The 21,355-nt window shown below is 40.6% G+C and overlaps 2 protein-coding genes across 3 annotated transcripts; both read left to right on the top strand.

Annotated features, from left to right (window-relative positions):
- Nucleotides 1-155: 155 nt before the first annotated feature.
- CIART (circadian associated repressor of transcription) lies at nt 156-3,794 on the top strand. The gene is made up of 6 exons (XM_037826099.1): nt 156-260; nt 897-1,317; nt 1,486-1,561; nt 1,771-1,849; nt 1,953-2,091; nt 3,140-3,794. The coding sequence occupies exons 2-6, from the start codon at nt 952-954 to the stop codon at nt 3,659-3,661; spliced, it is 1,182 nt and encodes a 393-aa protein (XP_037682027.1). The 5' UTR covers nt 156-260; nt 897-951; the 3' UTR covers nt 3,662-3,794.
- A 4,678-nt stretch (nt 3,795-8,472) lies between these two features.
- On the top strand, nt 8,473-20,167 carry MRPS21 (mitochondrial ribosomal protein S21). Of its 2 annotated transcripts, none has more exons than XM_037826098.1 (3): nt 8,473-8,518; nt 8,979-9,086; nt 17,168-20,167. In XM_037826098.1, the coding sequence occupies exons 2-3, from the start codon at nt 9,004-9,006 to the stop codon at nt 17,346-17,348; spliced, it is 264 nt and encodes an 87-aa protein (XP_037682026.1). In that variant the 5' UTR covers nt 8,473-8,518; nt 8,979-9,003; the 3' UTR covers nt 17,349-20,167. The 2 variants fall into 2 exon arrangements, with proteins under 2 accessions (XP_037682026.1, XP_037682025.1); XM_037826097.1 differs by lacking the exon at nt 8,473-8,518 and adding an exon at nt 8,525-8,769.
- The last annotated feature ends 1,188 nt before the right edge of the window (nt 20,168-21,355 follow it).

The raw sequence follows: 21,355 nt of genomic DNA, 5'->3' as shown, positions 1-21,355 counted from the left end.
ACTACGCTGCTTCTCTATTGGCCTAGCCTCTGTGTGCTGTAGCAAATGGGTGAGAACGCCGGTTAACAGAGTCACGTGGTACCGGCTCGCCAACCAATGAGGGTGCGTGATCTGTGTACGCAGGGCTGGCACGTGCCGATCCGCACGTGTTTGGGAGGGGAAAGAGGCGGGACCCACTGAGAGGCGGAGGTGGTTAGCTTACAGTTGGAGAGGCTGTGAAGCAGCGAGAGACGGAACCCGGACTGAGCCGACCAACCTAGGTGAGGAGACTCCGAAGGCTGGGAAAAAGTCACGCTGGAAGGACCGGACCCAGAGGGAGTGGATTTGGGGACTGAACGCAGATTTTTGTATTAGAAGGGATAGCAACACGCGGCAGGCGCAACCGGAGAGGGACTGGGCACAGCGATTCTGATCGTAAAAGATTGGGAAGGTGCAGGAATTCTGTGTCGGTGGGGGTTGGGGGGTGCGGTTCCTGCAGAATCACAAGGAGGGTTCGGGAGTCGAGACAGGTCCATATTTACCGCTTGCTGGTAGGGGGACCTCAGGTGGAGAGGCTCACTGCAGGGTCAGGTTGGGGAACAGCCGAGGGGAATAATGGGCGGGGGGGGGGGTAGGGGGTGGGAGGTGTCAAGTCTGGTAGTTACTCAGAATTGAAGGAAGAAAGAACAGAGGCTGTGTTACGCTAGGGGCTGCTCTGAGGACGCCAAAGAGGCAGTTTCTTAATGGGGGTGGGAGGTGGGGAGATAGCTTTTTTTATTGTCTCTGAGCATATGATGGAGGAGGGGGTGGGTGGGAAGAGTTAATAGTATTCTGTGCAGTATACGCCAGGCTTTTGGTCCATTTCTTAATTCTCAGATTCTGGTTTCAAACTCCCTTGCTTTGCTCTTCAATTGCAGGTTCCAATCTTTGGGTACTCCAGGAGCTGCTGTTCTAACCCCTACTTTTGGACCTATGGATTTTCCATCTAGCATTTCATCCTATTCTTCCTTCCCCCTCTCTTCCTCTTTTGCCACCTTCCCAGTGAACAGTGACTCTGGCTTCCCCTCTGATAGTGAGGGGGAGAATAAGGGGGCCCATGGTCCCAGGCCAGACACTGTTGGGCAGAGAGGAGGTTCTCGGCCCAGCCCGGGTCCTGTCCGCTACAGGCATAGAACCAAGGTTTCCAGCAAACAACATACAGCATCTCACTTGGAACAGCAAGGCTTGGCTTCTCTTGTAGCAGGATCCAGGATCAAAAGATCAAGAGATGATAAATTGGAAACCCGTCTAAACATTCAGAGTTGTACCACAGAGGGAGACATGCTCTTTGCTCAGAAGGTAAGAGAAAGCACGGGAAACAAGATAACCACTGGAGTGACTAGCACTCAGCAGGTTCATAAGGACCCTATAAGGATAATATCGCCCCCCAGATTTGGAGGTGGAGGAAGAATTAGTTATGGTATAGGCAATTTGTCTTCTCATAGTCTTTGTCCTGTTATCCTTCAGTGTAAAGAGCTCCAAGGATTCATTCGCCCCCTCACAGATCTACTAAATGGACTGAAGATGGGTCGCTTTGAGCGAGGTAACTAATTAGTTACATTCATTAGGGCTAGAGTTATGCTTTTTTTTTTTTAAATGTGTATTTCTTTTAAGTCTCTGTGGCCGTGATTATTCCTCTTTTTGCTTCTGTGACCTAGTTTCTTTAGGTGACTCAATTTAACCCTCTTCTGTCCTTCCTTTATCTAACTAAAAGGGTGAATCTTAATCCTTGATTTCTCACTCTGATGCCAGGATTGAGCAGTTTCCAGCAGAGTGTAGCAATGGACAGGATCCAGCGTATTGTAGGTGTTTTGCAGAAGCCACAGATGGGGTAAGTCCTCTGTTCTTTCCTCAGTACCTCATAAAAATGGGAGATAGTGCCAATCCTATCTTTTTTCACCCTCAATATCTCTTTTTTTATGTCCCCTTTGTAGGGAGCGTTATCTAGGAACGTTGCTACAGGTGGAAGGGATGTTAAAGACATGGTTTCCTCATATAGCTGCCCAGAGGTCATCCTTGGGTGATAGCAGGCACCAACTGACCAAGATAAGAATTTATAAACCTGAGAACAAGGTAGGAGATTAACCAAGGAAATGAAGTGAGCATGCAAAAATGTGTTCCCCCTTCCATCTTCCATTTCCTCCTGGGTCCTTTCAACAAATTTCTTTTCAGAGAAAGAAATTCTAAGTTTCCTTCATTGTTTTGGTTTCTAGATAGTTTTTGTTGTGTTTATTTGGATCATTGGGAAGAACTCCATGAAGTTTAATCCTATTCCTCATGCTGCAGTTTATGTCCTTTCTGCATAGGTTCATAAGGCTTTTTACCTGGCTAAATGGTTCATGCAGGAAGATGCCTCAGATTCTCTGCAAATCCTTTCTCCCCTGCTCCCCCCAAAACCTTTCTCCTTTCCCTCTTTTCACTCCTGCCCAAGTATCCTTGTACCAAACCCTTTGGAAGCCTTTAAGTCTCTCTACACCGGGTTGCAAAGACTGATCATAAGAGGGACATCATTAGCACTTGTGGGGAGTGTTGGAAAGAGTCTCAGACCTAGTGTGGAAGTGACCTATTCCCTGTGCCTTCATGTAGTAGGGGTTGGAGGACACTTAATTGATGGGGAGGGGGAAAGCCTATCCTTCTTGTTTTCAATAACAGCAGTTATTATTGAAACATTCTGATAATTGATTAAAAAATAAGCAGTAGAAAAAAAAAACAATAGGATCCTGCCTATTTTATACTTCTTAAAGAACTCAACACAGAAAATTAGAATTTTCTATACAGAAATTGGGAAATGATGATTCCAATTAAAATAGACTTTTTAAAAAACAAATTCTAAAATGAGTACTTTTATAAATAGTGAGAATCCATGGGAGTGTTTATTTTATTCATCCATGGCTATCCAGTGCCTACTATAAAGTATATAGTAGGCCCTCAAGAATTTGTGAATAAATGAAAGCATAATTTGGTTTCTAACACTTTTACTTATCCACACTCTCACAGGAGCATAAAACAAGGTACGTCTGAATTGAAAACTGAGTTCCAAGGGAAAGCAAAGGTTTAGGCAACCAGGTGGAGCTAATCTGAATGCTTTCTCTACAGTTTTTCTCTTTCCTCCCCTCTATAGCATCTGCCAAGTCACCACACTAATCTAGCTGCTTACTCTCCTGCACCTCCCATGACAAAGATGGACCAGGTGCAGCTAGAGCATCTTGTTCTGAAGCAGAAGCAGCCTTGGCACCTCACAAAATGGCCAGACATGAACCTCACCTGGATCCACACCACTCCAATTTGCAACCCCCCTCTCGGTACCCCAGGTACCATCTCCTTTAGCCATGGTCCTTTAGGTACTGGAACCAGCATGGGCGTCATATTTTTTCTCCACCATGGAGTGCAGTCCACCTACTCTGCCCCAACCACTCCAGTTCCACCTACTACAGCATCTCCTTTCATCTCTGGTGATCCTAAGAAACTATCAGGAGAGGGGCCTCGCTGCCACAGTTTGCCAGTGACTCTAACATCAGACTGTAGATGCACTCCATCTCCTTCTGGTCTACCCACCATAGCCAGATTGATGACCATGAGACACCTAGAAGAGTTGAGAAGCCATCCTCTGGTTGCTTCTGATGTCCATCTTCTCAACCCCTAACCCAGAACATGTGGTTCTCCTGTGTGATTTCTAATTTGTGTTAATATGTGTATATATATTTTTTACTTTTAATGTGTGTATTTGTGTTGAGGGAAGATATATTCTTTCTGAATAAAAATATTTTGTTTCTAAACAGTTTGCTGATTGGAGTAGACTGAAAACCTGTCTCAAATAGCAGTCTTTATCCTCTGAGCTGGAGAAAGGAAGGGCAGTGGGGATATTCCTGAACATGAACTACTCCAAGTTAGAAGTCTTGCTGGAACAATATAGGTCCTGTGGGAGAGGAGAAGGGGCTCTTACTTTACACTCTACTGCTGTCTTCATAGGGAACACCCTTGGGACAGTTACAGGGTTCAGAATTGGGTTTGTTTTTTTGTTCAGGCTCAGAGACAAGTAACTTTGCCTTTGTGACTCACTGTTGTAATCTCCCAACTGGCCCAGACTATCAGGTTCTTCTGCTCTGGGATAGCTCTTAGTTTTGAGCTATTGATGTTTGTGGGTAAATGCATATGTAACTTACTGCTGCCAGAGAAAGAGCATGAGCCACAACAGGCACTGTGGCTGCCGGTTTTGAAGAGGGAGGGGTGTCCTAGAATCATGGGGAGGGGGGTGTCCCCTCAGACACTGGGCCTCATTCTTATTCAACAAGCTGCAGCTGTTAGATGTATGCTGGACTGAGGAAGGCTACCCAGTGCTGACAGGAGGGAGCAATGACGTCCATGAACTTAACTTACTTCCGCCCTTTTTACTGTATTCCTCTCTTTCTGATTTGTCCCAGTTTCCCCCAAAACCAGGTCCTCTGCCATCCTAAGCCTTTGCAGTGTGTCAGACTATTCTGTCATTGTAGTCATTGCTTATTGGATCCTTAATATGTTTGTCACAGCTAGTTAAACATCTTTTCCCCACTTTGGAAGCCCTCAGTTCTCAGTGAATAATTGCTTCCCTTGATTTCAGAGAGTGTGACCTCCTTTGTAAGGCAAACCTCTCCATTTGTGCCTTTGATTCCATTCCATTTCACCTGTGGAACGTTTTTTCCATCACCTAACCCCCTTGTCTTGCAGCTTTGTTTCCCAGAGTAATTATTTCTCCTACAAGTGGGTGGTCCCCATATCTTTAAAATACCTACTCTGAGGCCTACTTGTCCTTTTTTTCCTTTGTGTCATAATTCTTGATAAAGTAGTCCAATCATACTGTTTGATTCCTTTCCACCCACTCAATCCTTAACCCCTTGCATCCTAGCTTCCATTGCCATCACTGTACTGTACTTTCCAAAGTCAGTAATGATCCCACAAAATCACAATTTTATAGAGTTGTAGCTTTTACCTAATCAATAGATAAATCTAGGAGTGTCTACAAAGACTATGTGCTTTGCGCCCTCTGTGTCATTAGATAGTCTTGATGCTGCCTATTGAAACTTCTTCCCTTGGATCCCATCACAGTACACTATCCTGATTCTCTTCTTACCTACCTGGCAGCAACTTCAGGATCTCTTAATGGCTCCACTTCCACCCACCTGAGTGTGGGTGTTTCCCTAGGCTCAGTCCTTGGTCCTTTACTCCTGACTATATTCTTTCATTTAAAGGTTTCATCTTCTTTCATAGCCTTAATTATTGTCTCAATCTAGAAGATTGCTGAAGGTTCACCTCCAATCCTAATCTTTCCCTTGAAATAGTGTACTAAATGTATAAATTTTTGCTAGAAAGTTCTGTTTACATATTGGTGACACTTAAAACACTGAAAAATTCAGCATTTTAGAGCCAGGAGTACCTTGTGTATCTAATTCAACTGCCTCACTTTATAGATGAGAAAACTTAGGTGACTTGTCTGAGACAACACCATGTGTAGTACAGAACTCTTGCTTTCCATTCTGGTGCCTTTTCCAGGACACACCAAATTTATTATCTTTCTTTCAAACATGTCCTGGTCCCCCCTTTTACAGTCCTCTCTTTCTGTTAGTGTTGTCTGTAGTACCATTATTTTCCTAAATAACTGGGCTTAAAATTTGGTGCCATTCAGTCATCAAATCCTTTTTGTTCTTTATTTGCCATGTCTCTTAAATCCATTTCTTCCTTTCCATTCTCATTGCCACCCCTCTGCTCTAGACTTTTACCATAGCAATAGTTTCTCTTACCTCCAATCCATTCTTGCTGATAACAGGATTAATTTTCCTAGGATAGTGCTCTGTATGTCATTCCCTATTCACATCCTTCAGTGGCTTCCAAGTACTTTGAGAAGAAAATCCAAAACCTTTAGTCAGGGTCTGTCTCTGTCTCTGTCTCTTTATGCTCCCCTGCATCACCCTTTGCTTTTAGCCAAACTAGAATTATTTTTATTTGCTCCTGAACACTGCAAGCCTTTTGCCTCTGAGCTTTTGTTCATGTTGTTCACCTTGTCTGGCCTTCCTTGCTTTTATTCTCTTACTAAACCCCACCCATCTTTCAAGAACTAAGTCAAGTCACATCTTTAAATCATTTTCTCTGTTAAAATTATATATAAGCTCAGTTCTTTACTCTTATCAAATAAGATCATGTACATAAAACACCTAGTACAGGGTTTGGTATATGGTACACTCTTAAAAAATGTTATTTTTCACTTCCTTTCTTTTGAACAATAGGAATTTTCATATTTTATCCCATTTGATTCCCATGACAAATTTTGTGGGAGTGTCCAGGGTAGTTATTAGCTCAATTTTACAGATTTTTAGAGGAAATAGAGTTTAACTCAGGGGTCCACAAAAGTTTTTGGTAAAGGACCAGATAGCAAATATAAACGTTTTAGGCTTTACGAGCCATACATCTGCTCTTATAGGGAAAAGAAGCCATACATAATACATAAACAAATGCATGTGGCTGTGTTCCAATAAAGCTTTATTTACAAAAAGAGGGGCAGCGCTGGATTGGGCCCACAAGCAGTGGTTTGCTGACCCCCGTTTTAAATGACCTAAGCAATCTGATCAGTTTCAAAATTGGGATAGATTCCAGATCTCCTGACTTCTAACCCAGTGCCTTTCCACCATATTATGCTGTTGCCTGTGTAATTTATCATATGTGTACCTTGTTTGACTATTTATCTGTCTATTATCTTCTGTTAGTCCAGGAAGCAATGGAATGGTATCAACAATACGTGGCACAGGGTAGGCATTCAATAGAAGTCTATGTAGTCTAGCTCTATTTGGTATCTCGGATCTGACTTATTCTGAAGAGGGCTTCAGTTTTTGGGTGTGTGTTCCTATTAGCAAAACTGATGAGGATGCATGTCTGTGTGTGTTTTAAGAAAGGTATTCAAGGAATTTCATTAGACAAGTGCCAGTTTAGGGACCTGCTTTCTTTTTTGTTTGTTTTTTGTTAGAAAAATGAATTTATAAACTTTAATCCCTAGGTTTTTTTAACACCAAAAGTTTTTCTATCTTAAAACAATTTCAAAGAGTTAAAAAAAAAAAGTAGAACACACACATACATATGGACTTAGAAAAGAAACAGTACATTTTCTATTTTTCATATAAGAACACAATTTTTTGTTTCTTTTTCTTCAAAAACCCATTTTTAAAACCTATCACTCCTTTTGTATTGAAAGAACTGCTCTAATTCTCTAGCTTACTTTATATATATTTTTAAATGTATTTTTTATTGTGAACTTTACATACATAACAGTGATAACTTTCAAAGTACAATTGAACAAGTGGCTAGACAGCAAATTTCAAAGAATGTCATGGGTCACAGTTCCACAACTTCATGTACTTCCATTATTGTAAAATATAACATACATACAGAAAGGTGTCAACTTTTGATGTACAGCTCAACAAGCAGTTATATAGGTAATTTTAAAAATTGTTATGGGTTACAGTTCCACAGTTTCAGTTCCTTCTTTATTATGTGATATAAGGTATGTACAGAAAGGCAAAGACTTTCATAGCACAATTCAACGAGTAGCTACAGAGTAAATTTCAAAAAATGTTATAGGTTACAGTTCCACCATGTCATTTACCTCCTTCTAGCTATTCCAACACCCCAGCATCTAAATATATATATGAAGTTTCAGTATTTATAGACCTTTGTTAAATCTTATTTGTTGCTACACCTTCCTCTCAATCTCTTTCCCCACCTTCTGGGGTGTTTAGCCTGCTTTATTTTTAAGCCTTTTCCTTACTGTTTTCTAGTAGCCATTAGATCTCAACTTAGATGAATAACCCTAAATGGACACGTAGAGTAGCATACAAATAAAAGGAAGGATTTGTCCAAAATGAGGAAGAAATAAAAAAGGAGGCAATCTATTATGTTTCACTAGGAGATAAACGAGACAGAAGCTAATATAACAGATTCTTTGATTCCGAATCCTACAGGTGTGTCCATATCTGTATTTAACATTGCTGTTATAGGAAACTCAGGACATACTCATTTCGTTTCTTTTCCTTAGTTTTTAGGTAGGTGAGGAGTGTGAAGCTGTTTTTCGTCCGAAGAGCATATCTCAAAAATTCCTTTCCGAAGAGAAAACAGTGTGCTAACGAAGCTTTGCAGATTTCACTCATTTTCCATCTAGGAAAAGAATGACTTTAAAGCCTATTAAGGATTTTAGTAGGATTAAGGGGTATACAATGGGGCTGACCTACTCAGAAGCGGAAGGACGACGACTCCATGCAAAGGCGAAAAAACTGACTCCGGGGAATTTAAGCTATGGAGTAGTTCGTTTTGTCAGGTGTCGAGTCCAGGCAGTCTCGGGGGCGGGAACGAGAGGTGCACCAATCCAGAATAAAGACAGTTGCCACAGTTTCCACTTACTCTTCTCTCCTTTCCGCTTCGGCTTCTCTGCCCTGCGTCGGTGATTCCGTAGTTTCCGCTTCCGGTCGAGAGACTGCTACAGGTCCGCGGGGCGTGAGGGTTGGGGTTGAATACGTTTCTCAGGGAATTGGGGAAGGAAAGCAAGTTTGCGTGCGGTTGCTGCATTTCATAAAGACCAAGAAAGGCCTCTTCTCCAACTCCCACCCCAGACCCTCTTGGATGTGTAAGCGGGAATTGGGGAATGTCCAGCGGCGCGTCCCTGCTGCTCCGGTCTGCTGGTGCCTGGCGACGCGATTCCGTGGTGACGTCCTTCACAATCTTTTTTTCCCCATGGTAGGATTCTTACTGGCAAAGAGTACTAGGGATTCTTGATAACTATTCGCGTGTATTTTCTGGAATGTGAGGACTTCACGTGATCTACCTTGCACGTCCGCGAGCACGTTGCTTTTCCAGACCTTGAATAAGCCGCGCGGTGGAGTGTCCTCTGTCGTTGTGTTTCTCATTCTTACCTAGTTTCTATACTTTCCTCTCCTTTCCTGTAGAGTGAAGACTTTTAAATTCAAGGTCATGGCAAAACATCTGAAATTCATTGCCAGGACTGTGATGGTACAGGAAGGGAACGTGGAAGGTGCATACAGAACTCTAAACAGGTAACTATTAAGGGACCACAGTCATGCCTAGACCAACTCGCTAGGAAGTTGGGTGGTTTTCCTTTCCGCTGATTTTCTCAAAGCATTGCTACCGCTTGGTGTTCACAGTTTCTTGAAACTTCCCAGTCTTTCCTCAGTTCATTATCTGAAAAATGAAATTCTTCTCCAAACCTGTGTATGAAGCTTATTCAGTATTCATCCCTTTGACGGTGAACCTGAATTCTATCCAACACTTAAAGAGTCACCTCAAAGGGAAAATCAGGGTTTGAAGTTGCTAGAGAATATAAGCAAGGAAGCAGGAATCAGTACGTAAAAAACAAAAACAAAAACAGGAAACTAAAGGAGGGTTTGGTGTGGGACAAGGCTAATGGAAAAGATGAATTCAGGTTGGGATTTTGGAGAAGCAAGCAAGAAATAGGAAGGCATTACAGGTTTCAAGGAGGGTTATAAAAAGCAAAAATATGTAGGTGGACATGAACTGGCCAGAGTGAAGGAGCTGGGTTGAAAGATTTTGAATACTTGACTAAGGAGATACAGAATGGCTCTACTAAAGAATGACTGGCTTCCCTTATCACCAGTTGTAAATTGTTTTACTTTCTGGTGTGGCTCATTCATCATTTTCTCTTCTCAGTGTGAAGGAGGATTTGGTGCAACAAATGATTGTTGAGTTGAAGTATCAAAGAATTGTAGGAAAGAGATCATAAAACATTTTATGAGCTGGCCCTCTGTCTTAAGGCTGGCAAGGTAGTAGCTTTATTTCACAAGTAAGACTAAAGGATTTTTCTTGGGTTCATACAGTTATTCAATGGTGTGTAGGAGTAGAAAACACAGATCTGCTTTTTAGTGTGGTGTTCTTTGCTCACTTTACTCTGGATTATTATTCTTTAAGTCACTCTCAGTAAGTAGTGAGACCTGTGGTGGTCATTTTCCGGTTAAGAAACTTACTTGATTGGGTTTAAATATTAGTGAGGATCTTTGGGGACTGAGAGGAAACCTAGTTTTTAGCAAAGTAGAGAGTTCTAGGTGTGAAGGGCTGGACTGCAGAAGACCACAGATGCTTTCATAAGCTGTAAATGTGAAGCACTTGCAGGCTCAAGATGGTTTGTATGTCTGTTAAAAGGAACTAGTCTTGGGTCGGCTGCATCACCTCACTCTGTGTCTGTACATGCCAGTCATATCCTTGGGGAGGACCTTTTCCCTCTGCAATGTCACACTGAGAGTAAAGATACTCTGTTAAGTGCAAGGTGGTAAGATGCCCACTCACTCCCCAACTTGCCTGTTTCAGACCTTCTAGTGGCATGTGTATCAAGGGGATGAGATGTCTAATTCTTTCTCTGTCTCTCTATCAGAAGCACAAAATGAATGTTTAACAGATGACGTATAGACTGTAGTGAGTTAGCTAGTGAGATCAAGTGCTTAGTTTGGGAAAAGGAGTATCTTGCATTTAATTTCACCCTTTCTCTGATCTCTCAGTCTTTTTCTGTATGGTTTATTTCTGTGCATTTAGATGGGCTCTCTGGCCCATCTGCTTGAAATGTTCATTTTATTGAAGAATGTAAAAGGGCAGCTGTTACTTGATGGTAAAATAAATTTCCAAATGGCTCAGCTTTAGCTCTCCTCACTCCCTATCCTTCCTAATGTGCAAACAAAACAAAAACAAGCAAGACTTTGCATTTAGGAAATGAGCTACTTTAACAAAGGACCAAAAAAACACCTTGTGGCATAGAATTATTTGTCAAACTATTTCTTATAACCCTATTAAGGAAATAGCTACAGCTTCAATACTTTTGACCAGAGCCACAGCCTGAAAATAATTTTCTCATGTAAATGAGACACTATAGCTTAAATGATTAAGAGCACAGACTGATGCAGACGGCCTGGTTCAGATCTCAACACTGCCCATTTATTAGCCTCATGATCTCTGGTAAGCTACTTAATGTCTCTCTGCTTCAGTTTTCTCATCTTTAAAGTGGGGCAAATAAAAATACCCACCTCATAGGGTTGATGTTAGAATTAAATTAGCTAATAGATATGAAGTGCTTAGAATGTTAGAATGGTGTTCAGCACGTAGTAGGCATTATGTGTTAGCTGTCATTATAATTTGGAAGTCATTGTAAGGAAGTTTTTACCCTTTTGGTTTTGCTTTGTGGGCATTTGATTTTTTATTTTTTAAAGAGATTGAGAGGTTGCTTTAGCTTTTTTTTTCTTTTTCTTTTTTACTCATCAACCTTGGACATCAGGTTATGCTCAGGTTATCCTAGAGATGAAGAAATGAGAAAATAATTATTAAACTTTATTTTGTTATGAGGAGCCAGCCAGTTTACCTTTCTACTGGTGTTGGAATGACTTTTGTTATAGGCAGTGAAACTCTCCAACCAAGGGCCCTCCTGTTTGGCTTATTGCACATCTCATTCTAAATAGCAGTATTTATTCCCTCAGTATGCCCTGCTACCCCACCCCCCATTTTCATTTACAAAAATTTAAAGCAAAGAACCTGAAAAATAAAATATTTTTAATCTCCTGCCTGAAGGAATTGATTATCTCTCCATTAATACTAGGTATGCAGAAAGCGTAAAGCCAACTCCACCTTCTGAGAAGAGACTCTCTGTTTCTTTATCTGGTATTGTTCTAGTTGACTTAAGAGTCATACCTCTTTATAGCTGCTTCTTCCCAAATCCTTATTCATCTAATACCTTTTTTGGTTTAGTCAACATTAGGTTTCTGCTTTTCCTGTTTTTTCTTTATTGTTTTTATTTTAACTAAAATCCTCCCTGATCTTACATGGGTGTGGGTGGCGGGTGAGGGAAGAATAAGAAATAGCAGAAGGTAGAGGTATGTTTGGATGCCTTCTGCCATTAGGTCTGGTACTATCTCAAGACATTTTTATTCTTAGAAATCTACTTCCAAATCCCTTTACATTTGTTTCTCTCCCTACCCATATTTCTTTTAAGGTTATCCTTTTTATAAGTGACTGGCAGTTTACACATACTTTTTTCCTGGATGGAAGTGTTAAATTTAACTCAGAAATGGAGGGAGACTGGTCAGCGTGAAACCATATGGTTTTCATCTCTGGCTGCCTATTAGAATCACCTGGGGAGCCTTAAAAAAAAATCTCTTGATGCCAGTGCCCAACCTGAGACTAAACCAGAATCTCTGGGGAATGGTGCCTGGCTGGCAGCATTTTAAAAAACAGCTCATGAGATTTTAGTATTCAGCCAGGATTGAAAATTATTGTAACAGACTATAGGTTCTTTAAGGGCAGAGGCCTGTGCTTTTTTTGTTTGTTTGTTTGTTTATTCCTTAAATTTACCAGTGTCAGGCACATAGAAAGCTCTCAATAAATGTCTACTTAATGAACGTAAATGTTCCTTTATCTCTATGGATCCCTTACTTTAGTGGTTGTCAAACTTTTCCACTGAAGTATCATTAATAGCAGAGGAAGTGAAGGAACTATAGACATTTTTCCGCTGTAAGTAAATATGGAATTTCTTTGAAGTCTTTTTTTTTTAATCAAAATTTTAGGTGAATTTTGTATTCATTGCCATTAAATCTGTTTAGGGCTATTGTCTCTACTCCGGGGAGATACATCATATTCATCCAGAGATTTGTATCCTTTGGCACTTTGTCAAGGACCCTAGTTAAAAAACACGGTGTTACTTTTTCTTTACTTTAGGGATTAAAACACCAAGTTAGGAATTGGTTTTAGCAAAAAAACAATTTAATTTGCTTAAAAAGAAAAGAATTTTATCAGAGAGAAGGTGGATGATTAGAAAGAAAAATAAGTGAGGAAATCCAAGTGTGGGGGACTGGTGTTTGGGGTTGGGAGCCTGAGTGTGAGGATCTTTTTTAGGCTTCCTTATGAATTTCGAAAATTGGTACTTTGCGGCTGGAATTGTCTAGGAACCCAGTGCAAGAAGTATATGTAGTTGGAAAGTGTTAGTTTGGGGAAAGAATTGTGACTAATTTTTATAATCTTTGGGAGGATACTTTTTTGTCAGTTTAGGTTCACTCTTTAGGAAGCTGCCTTTCTCCCCCCTTTTTTTACCTTGGAGTGTTAAATATATATCCCGAAAATTGTATTTTTAGCCTCAGGAATAAAAGTGAGCAAAGATTTTGCTCTTAGAATACATTTTTAGGCAAGGACTTTTAAGCCTGTAAAGGAGATCAGGCTGATTCTGGAATGTTACACTCTTCCTGTCTCCCTGCCCATTAAACACAGTATTTCCTGATTGTTGCACTTCACTTCTTTTTCTCTGCTTTTTCCCTAATGTCCTCTCTCTGGCTACTTTTTCTTTATATTTCTCTCACATTCTAGACTTCTCCATGTATCTCTCAGCTTTCTGATACTTGGTTAGTTTAAAAATGAGTTGCATGTTCTGTGGTCTAGTTAGATCAGTAGGTAGGAGAACAAATGAGGGGTTAAAGCTTTAGCACATTCGGAGCACAGAGGGAGTCTTACAAAGAAACTAGCCCATGTGTCTGCCCTGTGAGACTGCCACAGAATGCCTATTATATAACCAGGGGCCTTGGTACCCTGGGATGAGGAAGTTGATAGTGGGGGTTGCTAGGAAGCCCTGCCTGATTGGCTGGCCCCCAAGCAAGAAAAGGCAGGCACACTGGAAACATGCCCAGTTGACTCCTTTTACTTCTGGTGGGTGAGCTTCTGGCCCCATTGAATCCTGTATACACATTGGTCTTAACTCAGGCTGGCTACATTGCCATCTCCTACCAGGGCCGCCTTCCCCTCAGGCAGCTGGTATCTTTTTACATAATCCATTGAATTTCACTAAAACTGGCAGCTTTCTCCTTCAGTGTTAGGTTCCCAGGCACCCGAACTCCAGGCTGCTCTTGTTGCTCTAAAGCTCTTGGTCGGCTAGTCCTTGAACTACCTTTGGAAGTGGGAGCATCTCCCTATTTACTTTGTTGAGTTTAAAAAAAAAAAAAAAAAAAAAAGAGCTATTTCCCACCTGAATCCTTTTCTGTTAAACATGGTGGTGAGTAGATGCCTCTACTGCAGGGACTCGAGAGCATTCAAGGGTAATCTGTGCTTTTTTAAGATGACTAGAAGGTACAGGGAGAGGGAGGGAATCCTCACTTGGCATCTTAAATTTATTTGGTCCATGTCTTGGAAATAGAATCATCCAGGGAAACCATTTACCAACCTCATCATCATGTTGGAGGCCACCAATCTTTCCTCCTCCACCTTGTATTCTTTTATTATTTTTCTTCCTGTCTTACCTTCTTGCTTGATAACACAGACATTTACTATGTCAGATGATCACCTTTGGTGAAAAACCCTTTTGAACTATTCTATATATACGTGTGTATATATGTATATTTTCTATTATATATGTTAATGTGGGGAGAGATTTTTTAGCACCAAAGTAACATGATCTGATTTATGTTATAGGATAATAATTGGTGTAGGGAAAGAAAACGGAAATAGAACAACTTACTTGTCCTTTATAATCCTTTACATTTCAAATAAGTTGTCCTATATGAAGCCTTCAGAATATCTTCCTCTTCCTCAAGTCCAGGTTAAATATCTCTCCTGTGTACTCCTGTAGCAATGCTTCCCTCATCTTTGTACCTGCCATACTGTATTGTAACACTAGACTGCAAGGACAAAGAAACATGTCTTAAGTTTATTTTGTATCCCCAGCATTTAATACAGTATCTGGTTCAGAGTTGAGAGTTCATAAATACTTACTGATAAATTACCAGTTAAATGATTATTTCAGTAGTCCAAGTACAAGATGATGAGGACCATAATTAGAACCATGGCCATAGGAAGGGAGAGAAAGAAGCTATCTAAGAACTATTTTGGGCAAATACAAGAGAGGGCCTGGTCCAGGAACATGCTGAGAGTTTTAGCTTGAGTAACTAATGATGCTGTTAACAGAGAGGTTGTATAAAAGGAATAATAGATTTTGGGAGGAGACAGCAAATTTGGTTTTGTGTAGGGTTTGAAGTAGGAATATTAGTGTAAATTCTTAGGTAAGATTGGGACTGGAAATAAAGATGTAGTTGTCAGTAGCATCTGGTCAGTTATTCTTAACTATATATATGGCTTAACTAATATATATGGCTATATATTAGAATTACCTGGGGAGCTTTTAAAAAATTCCTAGTGCAGGCTCCACCCAGACCAATTAAATCAGAATCTCTGAGGGGTGGGGGCTAGACATCAATACCTTTGAAAAGCCCTCTAGGAGATGATTCCATTGTGCATCAGGGTTGAGGCCCACTGCAAAAGATTAAGGGAATCATGTAGAACCAGAAAGGAGGTTTATAGGCAGAACCTGGAGGGATACCAACATTTGGTAAATTGAAGAAGGAGACCCTGTGTAGGCCTGTATATTGAGTCTTTCGATCTTTGTTGCCTTACTTTTCTATTGTAAGACTAGTGGATCCACCATGACTTCTGGATATGACTGTGTTTCCAACAGAACTTGCATTAATCTGCTTCTCCTGCTTCTGGGAGCTTGCAGCAATAGCCTTGCCTTCCCATCTCTCTGCCATTAAAACCTAAATAAACTGATCTATACAAATATGATTCTCTAGTAGCCTACAAATCATTCTTGACATTAAACAGCAGGATCCTGGGGGAGGATACTATAGAACAGTGGTTCCCATGTGTATTCACATTCGTAATTTACCCAGAGCCCAATTCTTTTCCAGTTTTGTGTTCAACCTATTGTTGTCTTAGGCTATGTGGTATAACATAGTAGCAATAAAGAAAGTTTCCCACTGAGCAGAAGTAGCTAGTGGTTTATTTTTATTTCCTTCCTCTTCTGTTACCCTTCTTCAATTTATAATAGTCATGTCTCAGCCTCCTCATCTCCAGTTGTATTTGTGACTTTTTGCATAAATGATAGGGTAAGCAGAAATCAGGCCACATAAACAATGCCAGGAATGGAAGGCCTCCTCAGGACCAACTGATGAGGGGTTAAAAGAGAGAGATAAACCCATGGAGTCAGAGCTCTCAAGAGCCTAGGGATTAGGTAAGTTATGAAATAAGACCCAGCATTCTTCTTGGCTCAGTGAGAACAAAAAGGTGAATTTGTGATGGGGTGTTATACATCCAACAAGAGAGGCTGCATTGCAAGGAGTTGGGTAGGCAGAAAAGAAACAGAGTGAGCTCAATTTTATAGACCCTTATAAAATTAAGATTAATAAAACATAGTTTCTCTTTTCAGGAAGTTTTCAGTCTAATGAGGGAGACATTGATGTAAATAACAGTATGACAGAATGAAATAACTGCTTAATAGGTATTCAGAAAAAAAAATGATTTTCTCTGAATAAGAGGATGGAAAGCTTTGTGGAGAGGTGGCTTCTGGGCTTGGTATCAAAAAGATGAGAACAACTTCAATCAGAATGTTGGCAGCTGGGATGGGAGGATGGGGTGTGGCATTCTGGGCTGAGGAAACAGCATGAGTAAAGATTTAGTATTAAAGTGTGTTCAGGGAGTAGCCAGCAAATAATGTGGTTGGAGCATGTGGTACATAGAAAGCTGATGGTTGAGGCTGGATTTTAATGCCCCCATTTGTATCACTGATGTTAAAAGGGCCACCTTTTTCCCTGTATTTAGGTAGTCCCAGAGATTTCTCAGACCTGCAGTCTTCAACTGTGTCAAATGATTAAACACAATAAGGATAGAACTGCAGTCCCTGCTAAGGGTTAAATAGGAATTACCCCTAGTGATTCTTCCCAACTACAGATAATTACCTCTCACTCCCTTTGAAGTTTCTGAAATGACCCCTTGGTTGAGAATCACTGCCATAGGGAGCCACTTTTCTTATGGGACTATGTCATATCTCTCAGGTGTGTTAATGGTAGAAGAAAGGTTGACAACATGACACTTGAGTGTAAACTGCCTTAAAACAAGGACTGTGTAATTTCTTTTTTATTTCCTCACATATTCCTATTTGGGGGCTCTATAAGTAGGTGGTTAATGCTATCTAGCACCATTCCCTGTCATAATTTTTACAAATACCAATTATTTGGTCAGACTTCTGATACCTATGAAACTAGGGAAGAATAATGAGCCCATGCTTCTTTCATTGCCTGCCTTTATACAGAATCCTTACCATGGATGGGCTCATTGAGGATGTTAAGCGACGACGGTACTATGAGAAGCCATGCCGCCGGCGACAGCGGGAAAGCTATGAAACCTGCCGGCGGATCTACAACATGGAAATGGCTCGCAAGATCAACTTCTTGATGCGAAAGAATCGGGCGGATCCGTGGCAGGGTTGCTGAGGCCTGTGGATAAGAGGCCCAGTATGAAAATCTTCCAGTTTATGTTTCCACCTTTTCTTTTTTCCAATCCCATTTTCTCTTATCTTCCTCTGCAATAAATTAAATCTCAAATATGCAAGAAGGCCTGTGTATGTAGAGGCAATCCCACTAGTCAGCAATGGACCCTCTCTATTATTAAGTGAAAGAAAAACTGAGTCAAAAAGTAGTCTAGAAGAGGTAAAAAAAAAATTACTAAAATATTGTGTAATATATCTCTCATTTCCTACCCATTTATTATGAACCCCAAAGCAAGATGATATTATTGGAGAAGCATGTGCTATTGTTTACTGAACTACCCTCCAACTGTTAGGTAAACAGAGGAAGCATGTATGTACTTGAAATAAATTTGGCTTCTGAAACACCCTTCAGCCTGACTAGAGTGCTGGAATCCTTGCCCAAAGGAATCCTTAAGACAAATCTAAGCTAATATGCACTCCTGCTTTGTTCTCTGTTTTCAATTGTCTTTAGTTTTCCTATTGTTTTGGAGGCTAGGGAAGGGATGGTAGAGAAGACATAAAGCAGTAAATAGGCTGTAGGAAAGAGAAAGGGGGAGTTTTGAGAGAAAGAGGGGCACATATTATATAGTAGTGGTTCTCAAAATGTGGCCCTTAGTTCAACAGCGTCAGCTTTACTGGGAAATTTGTTTGGAATACAAATTCTGGAACCCAGCTCTAGACCTTCTGAATCTGAAATGGGCTGAGCAATCTAAACAAGCCCTCCAGATGATTCTGATGCATGCTGAAGTTTGACAACAATTGCCAGGTGGGGGTGTTCCCCCCTCCCAGCAGACCCTCTCCCAGCAGGCACTGCTGGATATGTGACTTTGCCAGCTGGGGGTTTCTGACCACTGTGGGAAGAACACCTGTTCTGCTTCCTCTCTAGCTGTTTGTTTCCTCTGGCATTGGTCCCCTGACAGCCATGCTGCTAGTATAAGGGAAGTGGCACCAACCCCCGCAGGGAGGTGCAGGCGGCCAGCCCACCCCTCCTCACCCAGGCTGCAGCCCTCTCAGCATGGTGTATAAAAAGGAAATAAACAGAGCAGACTGCCAAGCGTCCTTCCTCTCTAGTTTGCTAGTGTTCAAACATTGCCCTCTTGTGGTAAAGGAGAGTGGTTTAAGATTTTCTCTTGACTTAATTCTGTCTTAAATATCTTTTCTCCCTTTCACAGTCATCATAATTATTGATTAATTAAGCAAGACCTGCTTAATTAGGTATGTTGGCACCACAGTGGCCCTTGCCTCTCAAGGCACAATCGTCTTTCCCCCATCATTAGCAATAAGGCCCAGGTGAATAAAGCATATTTTTGGGCACTGCTTAGCTATAGCTTAAAAATAATGGATTGTGGATGGAGAAATTCTATGTACAGGCTGTATTCTACTTTGTTACTTTTGTACAGCCTGTACTTTCAAGTTTGCACACTGATACTTCTAAATCACTTTTCAATTGCTGTGTTTGTTTAGTATATCACTTTTCAATAATTTTGAGTTATGGCCTGGTGTCACTTCCTGCCAATTGCTTTTGCTGAAAAATAAAGGCTTGGCCTCTGCCAATGTTGTAGAGCATGTATATGATAACAGAACCAGACGTACTTGGCAGTATTCCTCTGGGCCTAAAGTTGCTTCCCTTAAAAATACTAATGATTGACCAAGAGCTATAATTTGCTTGTCTGTGATAGTATTCCCTGCTTGTCCTAATCTCCAGTCCTGACCATTGTCCATGCAGGTAGCCAGTTGAGAGGCCTTTTGTGTAAAAGGAAATAGCTGTCTGGAGTCCCAATCTGCTTGTTTTGTGATGGCAGGGAGAAACACTTTCTTCCACTCCCTGCTCTGTGAAGCTAGAAGATAACCTGCATGGTGGTTTAGTAGGGGTTTCCTTAATCCTTTATCCCTACATTGGGTTCAGGGGACGGGTGGTTCGGTATTTACCCAATTACTGGGTGATAGATGCAGTACCTCTCACCCTGATCCTGGGCCCTGGTGAAATTTCTCTGCTGTCCACTGGATTGCCCCTGGCAGGCCTGCTCCAATTATAATTTGAGTCATATTATAATGTTGTTTAATGCTCTGGAAACAGGTGCATCTTTAAAACTGGAACTCAGTTGAGGAACTAAGAAATAAAGAGTTTGCCTATATGTTAACTGAAAAATACCTAGGAATGATAACGCACTGTTCACTAACAAAGAAATAATGGAGGTAATTGAAGGGAAAGGAAAAGGTTGGAGCTTCCACTATGTGCCACTAGGTTACATACATAATCTTTTACTAAAAAAAATCTAAATTCAGTAGTGATTTTCTCAAGTTATTTAATAAAAACCCTTGTTTTCCCTGTAAAATGGAGATAGTGGTATCTGTAGGTTTGTGATGAGGCTTAAATGAGATAATGTATGTCAAGTACTTTGCATAGTGTTTCACACAGAGTAAGAATTCAATAAATGTTAGCAATTAATCTTAGTTGTGTCACCCAGAAAGCTGATCTTTAGTTCCTCTTCCTCACTCAACCATCCACAGCATCCATTTAATCACACAGTCCTTTCTGGCACTTTATGACTGCATGCCAAAACCCTGGTCCCAGCTACCACTGTAACTTTTCTGTAGATACAGTCACCATTTGATCCATCTCCCTGCTTTACTGTTGAGCTTGACTCCAATCCCTTTATACTTTGGCCAGAATGATTGTTCTAAAGTGCAGTGCTTCTCTTGTCACTTTCATGCTTAAACTGGTACTTGGTCCCCATTGCTTTCAAAATAAAATCGAAAGGAGATTTGCCATTTAGCTGGGCATTTAAGGCCCTTTATTACTGAATCCTGGTTTTCTCTCTCCCCATTTGTCCCCTCAAACACACTTCAGGATCACAGCACATACTGCTTTCTCCTTCTCCCCTCAGATTTCAGTTTGGATGTTCTCTGAGATACCTTCCCTGATTCCTTTACCAAGTGCCCTTGTATGTATTCTCTCTCTCTTTTTTTTCTTTTTTTTTTTTTTTTTGTATCTTGATACAAAGAAGTTTATTTCTAGATTAGTTTATTTCATAATCAAGCTATATTGTGCTTTATTGCTTGTTTTTTTCCTTCCATTGACTTTCAGTTCCCCAGAAACTGCGTTTTGTCTTTTTAGCCTCTCTATTCCCATTACCTAGTATAATGCCCAGCATTTAGATGCTCAGTAGATGTTTATTGAAGGAATATATAACAATAGCAATGATTTATTGAATCTTACTACATGTCAGGCATTGTACTACATGTATTTTATGTTATATTTATTCTCACAATACCCTTTTGGAGTAAAAATATTATTCTCATTGTATAGTTGAGGAAGCAGTCTCATAAAAATTACCGCAAGGAATCATGGCTGGTGATTGGGAGTAATTGGGAGACTAAGGATTTAAAGCCATCTTGATTCCAAAAATGGTAAATAAAATCAGTTCCTACAAAACATTTCCCTATGGGGAATTGAACCCAGACTGTTAAGAGAACTGAAACAAAATTAAAGATGTACGACAACCCTGCAAAGTTGGGACTCAGGCTTTGTCCCATTATATTGCACTGTCCTACCAGGGAAGGTGGGTTTCGCCATTATTTCTTCAACTTTTAAAACCAACTTTTTGATAACAGAAATCCCGTGCTCCCTGGGAAATTCTCATTTTCTGGTGAACCTATTACCCCAAGAAGTCTTCATGGAATTTTACTTTTTGTAGTCTGTAATCGGAAAATAACTGAATTTTTTTCCATTTCTCATATGAATTGTGTCATAATGTTGGACACATTTTTTCAAACCATACTTTGCCTGCAAACATGCTTTTCAGTGTCATAGGTTTAGAGATCAGTAGGTTTAGAGCTTTATTTTGAAGAAGAGGAAGAATACAAGCTTATTGATAGACTAAGGAAAGCAATACTGCCGCATCTTACTCATTTATTGAACACTTAGGTCTAGCACTATCCTAGGACTATCCTAGGACCTGGGGATACAAA

This window comes from Choloepus didactylus, chromosome 2 (genome assembly GCF_015220235.1).
Source record: "Choloepus didactylus isolate mChoDid1 chromosome 2, mChoDid1.pri, whole genome shotgun sequence".
In the NCBI taxonomy this organism is placed as follows: domain Eukaryota; kingdom Metazoa; phylum Chordata; class Mammalia; order Pilosa; family Megalonychidae; genus Choloepus; species Choloepus didactylus.
Note: the sequence above shows the minus strand (reverse complement) of the source record. Positions and strands in the feature narration are given on the sequence as shown.

Excerpts from the sequence above, each read along its gene's own strand:
- MRPS21 (XM_037826098.1), top strand. The coding sequence starts at position 9,004 with ATGGCAAAACATCTGAAATTCATTGCCAGGACTGTGATGGTACAGGAA. Across the intron at positions 9,087-17,167 it reads GCATACAGAACTCTAAACAG|AATCCTTACCATGGATGGGC; the intron begins GTAACTATTAAG and ends GCCTTTATACAG.
- CIART (XM_037826099.1), top strand. The coding sequence starts at position 952 with ATGGATTTTCCATCTAGCATTTCATCCTATTCTTCCTTCCCCCTCTCT. Across the intron at positions 1,850-1,952 it reads TTGCAGAAGCCACAGATGGG|GGAGCGTTATCTAGGAACGT; the intron begins GTAAGTCCTCTG and ends TCCCCTTTGTAG. Across the intron at positions 2,092-3,139 it reads TTTATAAACCTGAGAACAAG|CATCTGCCAAGTCACCACAC; the intron begins GTAGGAGATTAA and ends TCCCCTCTATAG.